General features: G+C 43.5%; 1 protein-coding gene across 1 annotated transcript; it reads right to left on the bottom strand.

Moving 5' to 3' along the window:
- Positions 1-3,062: 3,062 nt before the first annotated feature.
- LOC124687200 (protein CENTRORADIALIS-like) lies at positions 3,063-4,354 on the bottom strand. Its single transcript, XM_047221013.1, has 4 exons — positions 4,154-4,354; positions 3,968-4,029; positions 3,616-3,656; positions 3,063-3,283 (listed from the first exon to the last, which is right to left on the bottom strand). Exons 1-4 carry the CDS (start codon positions 4,352-4,354, stop codon positions 3,063-3,065), a joined length of 525 nt encoding a protein of 174 aa, XP_047076969.1.
- Positions 4,355-6,379: the final 2,025 nt, after the last annotated feature.

Genomic DNA, 6,379 nt, shown 5'->3' with positions numbered 1-6,379 from the left:
GGTAGTTTTGGTACAGACGACATAAGGTCTAGTAAGGGATTACTCTCCTAATATTACAAAGCTCTTTTTTTTTACACCCGCGGCGATCCAAAGATTTTCTCTCTCTTCAACAAGTCAAGGACAATGGCTGGCGGCTTGGATTTGTTGATTAAGACTCTCGCATTACACTTGTTTCAAATCGTCCAACAACTAAGCATGGTGATAGAGGCCTTGGCTTTACGATTTGGCATGGCTCTATTATACATCCCCGTCCATCAATCCTTGATGGAGAGCTTCGTAGACTAATTAGATCACAATGGAGCACAACCCAATCCAATACTTCACCATTGTCCACACCCTTTTTGGAAAACCGGTGTTGGAAGAAGAGGTGTGCCGCCGTCTTTTGAGTTTGTGCAAACGGGACAGAGCCCCCAATTTTTCCATCCTCTTTTCTCAAGACGATCCTCCATCCATAGCCTATTTTAGATTGCTAACCAAGCACACCATTTTATTTTAGGAGGAGCCTAAGGCTTCCAAATCTATTCATTCATGGCCGTGTTGTTGACCCGAGAACTGTGCCTTGTAAGGCGAGGAGAAAAGGTATTCTCCATTTGTCGTGAGGTTATTGCGTCGTCCTCATCCTGTGAAGATGCACATTTCTAATCTCGACCCACAAGGAGATGTATTGGCTTGACAAGTTGGCGTCCATCTTGATCTTTGAGATACAAGCATTCTCCCTAATTACTCGGGAGACACTCCAGTTTTTTCTTGTAGATGCCTCAAAAATGAGTTGTGCTATGTCTTGGGCATTCTCCCATTAAGCCATGGCGAGGTCCAAAATGGCGCGATCCTCCCATTGACAATTGTGATGGTAGTGGAGACGCAAAAGAGGGACATGTTGACCTCATCGCACGGTTGCCCATTCGCACCCATAGTTTCTTAGGGCTCTCCATTCGAACCATGGACATCTTAAACTAAGTGCACGAGCAAACTTCTCTGGGAGAAGGATACAGAGACCAACAAGCTTGGTAGGCTGGCAAACCAACTCCCAATTAATCTTGCACTTGCCTCCTGAGACTTTGCTAGTACCGACCCATAAAAAGGCACGCTCGATCTTGTTCATGTTGTGAAGGCATCTTGGAGGTATCTTGAGCGGTGTGAGGTGAAAGATGGCTTGTGAAGTGAAGACAAATTTGAGAAGAGCTTCCCGGTCGGGTGTGTTGATGTTTTTCCTGTTCCAAGTAACAAACTTTGCTGCCATCGGCCATCTTATCCCCGAGTGGTTGAAAATCTACTCTTTTTAGTTACCACACCGAAAGCGCAAGACCGAGATATTTCATGGGGAAGGATGCACGTATAACGGGTAGTCCATGGAGCACCTCATCCAACTCAACATCATCATACCAAATGGAACCAAGCTCTTTTGAAAGTTTGTCTCCAAACCGGTGACATGAACGAACGGTGCAAGTATGGTGGATAGGTTTTGAATGCCCTCCACAGGTGGTGCCACGAAAACAACCATGTCGTCCGCATGTAATGAAGTTCGGAGGACGGTTCCGCACCCCCTAATCTTGTGGAGAAGGTCATTGTCGGTGGCTAGCTCAAGAATTATTTGTGGGGGGTCTATAGAGAGCACAAAAAGGAGTGGGGATATCGGGTCTCCTTGTCTTAAACCTCTCCCATGCTTTATAGGGTCTTAGGCCACCCCATTGAGGAGCACCCTAGAGTAGGAGGTGTTAAGATTGTTGAGATCCAATAGTGAAATTTAAGAGAGAACACACACATTTTCAATAGCTCAAGGTTGAACTCCCATCTTATGGAGTCAAACGTCTTACAGATGTCAAGCTTGAATAGGAGAGAAGGGATTATGCTCTTGTGAAGACTTCTCGCAAGATTGCGTACATACACAAAGTTATCGTAAATGCTTCTTTTCTCGATGAAAGCACTTTGTGTGTTGGAGACAGGGCCATTCATGGGAGGGGCAAGCCGGAGAGCAAGCATTTTGACAATAATTTTGGTGGTTGTATAGATAAGGCTAATGGGTCTATGGACCACCTTTGAGTTATCCCAATTTAGAGGCCTTCTCTGCCCAATATCATACATGTAGTCTATAACTGGCAAAAGTTGTGGCTGAGCTCAACCTTAGGTATAACTCTTACAAATTATCACTTGATTTGATCACAAATAATTGTCATTTTCCACATTAAAATGATCTCAAAACTTGCAAACATATCTTTGACCAGTAATTTGCATTGTGACTAAATGTACCTGATCCTAATGGTCTTGCGGTAATTATGGGTGCAGATACTACTGCTCTATGGTTTGCCAAATCATACATATAGATGACCCTGATCGATGGGCAAAAGGTGACCAGTCCGCCAGAGGATAGATTCTGCCTCTTGTTTCGGGCTCCACTATATTATCACTTCGACCGAGCAGCTGAGATGTGGATACGATCGAGCTAGCCAAGCAATACACCGATTGAGCAAGGGTTCCCCGTCCATATAAATAGACAAATTATATGCATGTCATGTCATTGAAAAGTGACATAAAGATCGAAGTAAAAGTAACTGGGCATGGATTACAGAAAACAAGCATCGGGTAGTAGTCAGCGAGTCTAGTGATGACATGCAAGATCAGACAAAAGTACGCTGCAAACTTCGATCCATGAAGAAAAACCACATAACAGAATAGTAGGTAGGGGAATACTAGAGCCATGTCCACTTCTTCCCCTCCATTTGGGCACTCGACACGTAACTTATACTCCCTGACGACTATTATTGCTTCAAATCTTGCACTTTTTTCTCAGTCAACACTGCAATCTCTTCCCAATCATCGATCTTGTCACATTCACAAAAATTTACTAAATGGGCAACGGCTACGTACTAGTAGGGAGCAGCTTTCTCGTGCAAACAGCTAATTTACCGGTGTGTTTTATTCAGACATTGTGCATGCTAGGATGTAGCAGGAAAGGCCATCGAAGCTAGCTAATAGGTGATTGTACGCAGTTCGTTTTATCATGTAGCTAGATCAGGTACATAGTAGGGGGGTGTTGCTGGTTGGTTGGTTCGGTTGCCGTTGAGCTATCGCCGGCGGGCGGCGGTCTCCCGCTGCGCGTTGAAGTAGACAGCGGCGACAGGGAGGCCGAGCTCGTTATCCTTGGCGAACTCGCGGGTCCTGAAGCGGTCCCTCGACGATGGTGTGTTCTTTACCGAGCCCCGGTGCGTCTGCTGGAACAGCACGAGGATGAACCTGTGGATGCCGATGTTTGGCTTTGGGCTCTCGTAGTGCACCACCTCCTTCCCTGAATGAATGTAGGTATGCCATGCATCAGCAAAAAAAGTGCAGAGAGAGGAAGAAGATAAAGAAACTACTGATCCCACGGCAGGCTTGAATGCGTGATAAGAAACCTCAAACAAACCAACAATATAAGATACACAAACTTCTGGTCAATTAATTACTCCGATTGAATCAAATTTGAACTAAAATCATGACAAGAATTATGAAATAAACGGAGTAGTACACACCGCCGCCACCTTTTAGCCATTTGTTTCTCTGTGCAGCATGATCTATCCCTGTACTCTCCCTCACAGAACTAGCAAACGCTAAAGCAGGATGTACAATAAAAAGACTTACCAAAAGAAGCATCAGTAGTCCCAGGGATATCAGTAACAATCCTGCAAAAAGGGTGGTCCAATCAAAAGCTCGTTCGATAACCTACATCTACATGTATTCTACTAATGTCTGGGAATTAATCTGAAATCCGAGACCATGCTTGCATGTTAATATATGTGTATAATATGTACTAATGCCCCGTATCTCTAGTAGGCAGTGATCATGACTCAGTCTAGTTATATATAGAGTTAGAGAGTAGAGACGCATGCATAGAAGCATACTTAACTAGCTTTGATCAGTTTTGTTAATTAGCCAGGTGATCTAATCTCTTGGAATAGGCTTTAATAAGATTAAATATGCTTGTATTGGTTACCAGTGAAGATGCTCCCTCAGGTACGGATCACTGGGTCCTGGCACATCAGGGTCAGTCATCACCTGAAGAACCATAAGAATAGAACATGGGCATGGTTACCTTCCCTTGGGAGATATGTCACTAGGGCCAAAAACATATGGGCATGTGCACATCCTGTGTGAGTGAATAGATAGATGAAATACCCACCAATGTGAAGAAGGATCTAAGGTCGCCCCCCTGAACCTCGACACGCGGCTTAGCGGCGATGGCCGAGGGGAAGAACTCATGGCCGTTGAACACCTGCTTGTTGGAGCTGTAGGTTGCCGTCATCTTCACGGTGGGGTTGAAGCTGTCCAGCACCTCACCAATCACCTTCCCCACAACGAGAGGCTCCAACGCCCTTGACATGTTGATGCCTTGAAATCGGAACCCGAGGGATGATCAGTGTGCGTGTGTTCCTCTTTGCTGAATGGAAGCTCAGGTAATTGTGTATGTGCTGCTGCAGGGATGTTGCAAGACGAAGGCCCTCTATTTATAGACGTGGAACAGACGAGAGCCTATCCATCCGGCTAGCTAGCTAGCTATTTCAAACAGAAGCCTATCTAGAAAAGTACTTCTGGGGATATCTCTACCTCCCGGGGTAGCGATCACATTAACATGTTAGATTGTTTTGGTCATTTTCCTCCAGGTGTGGAGTATAAAATTTACACTTGCGAAAAAGTACCTGCTTATCCGATTCCATATAATGTATCTTACAGATATTTATTCTGTGCAGAAGATTGAGGGCTATGAAGGCTAAAATAATACGTGCCTAGAATCCAGATTTGACAGAAAAAGAAAAGGTCGTTTCTCATCCATTCATTGCAATATTTCTTTACAACATTAAGCACCACCTGAAATTAAGTCTATGCATTTTGTACTATATCATGGCATAGTTCAGTGATGGAAGGTGAAATAAGCTAGGGACTCAACTATCTATCTGAAATTAAGTCTATGCATTTTGTACTATATCATGGCATAGTTTATTGATGGAAGGTGAAATAGGCTAGGGACTCAACTATCTATGTACATTGCACCTGAAAGCAGTAACATGATCAAATATGCCAAGGTACCATCTCATCAAAAGGAAAATTGGCGATGTGCAGTTTGCCAGCGAGCTAACTAAAAATACTTGGTGCTTAGCAGAGCACTAGAGAATCTTCGTCGCAGGATGCTTCATTTTATTTTTAGAAAATCATCAGGACATAATGTGTGGTGGTGAATGTAGAAACCATGTCAAAGATGGCAGCTTATAATAAATATGCTAATTCTGCTTCTGTTTCTTCTGTCCCTCCTTTAGTTTTCTCCTTTGTTCTTCCTTTTTCTAAAGAAGCATGCAACGTTAATTTGAATTCTCTGTGTCGACTGTCCTTTTACTTACATATACATTAATCTCTCTCTGAAACATATACATATTCATGTCCTTTGCAGCTAGAGTTAGCTTGGACATCCTCAAAGTTGCATAGCACAACTCCACCACAAGCATCTTTTTCTCTTGAGGAAAGAAAGCAATGCCTGCTGAATCATCACGCGCGCTCTGCTGAGCTATGAATTGCAAAGAACATACCCTAAACAGCATTGCACTAGCAAGGACTTGCCAATCCTGGCGATTATTCCTTCGAGGCAAGTGCAAGAGAGCATAAGTTATGCTCTCGAGTGGACTAGGCGTCCCTCCACTACTACACAAAGCGCCCCTCTGCCAAAGCTCTCTGCTTATAACACACTTTGCAGAGAAAAGGAGATCCCCAATTATGAGCTCTTCATTAGGCAAAGCTTAGTGCTCTTGTTTCCCTAAATGGTGGAGCCATCTCCATTCGTACGCATGTTCTTTGCCCATCCTAATCTCATCTTCTCATGTACTCGCTCATGTGCTTCTCCATGCTGTACTACTGGCTAACTAAAGCAACACATACATATGCCATCTTATATTCTTTCATCGCTAGTGCCGAGCCTGACGTTCTGAAGCTGCCAAGTTTTTCCCTGCCATTGGGAGTTACTTTCTGAAGGAAAAATAGACACCCTACTGTGAAGCCATATTAAGGGAAAGTAAATTATAAAGATGATACCCTGTTAGTGTTCCATGGAAATTTTGGCTGCATAGATTATTTGTCCATAATTACTGTGTAAGCGCAAAATTTAGCTCCTCTCATCTAGAGTCAAAAAGGTTCCCTTTCTCCCCGAAACTGATGATGGGGGTTTTTCCCATTCATGAATGAGAGGTTAGTAAAACAGGGCCAATATCGTTGTTCCTTGAAGGTTGTGTTTATGAGTATGTGATAACTCATGTCCATATGTGTGGTAAGATTTTAGTCTGACATAAATTAGCTATGTGGCTAATTTGGCTGGTATATAACCCTTCAGCACTAATTTATATTCAGATTGATAACAATTATC

This window comes from Lolium rigidum, chromosome 2 (genome assembly GCF_022539505.1).
Source record: "Lolium rigidum isolate FL_2022 chromosome 2, APGP_CSIRO_Lrig_0.1, whole genome shotgun sequence".
Lineage (NCBI taxonomy): Eukaryota > Viridiplantae > Streptophyta > Magnoliopsida > Poales > Poaceae > Lolium > Lolium rigidum.
The sequence above is the reverse complement of the archived record's forward strand: the minus strand, read 5'-3'. Positions and strand labels throughout refer to the sequence as shown.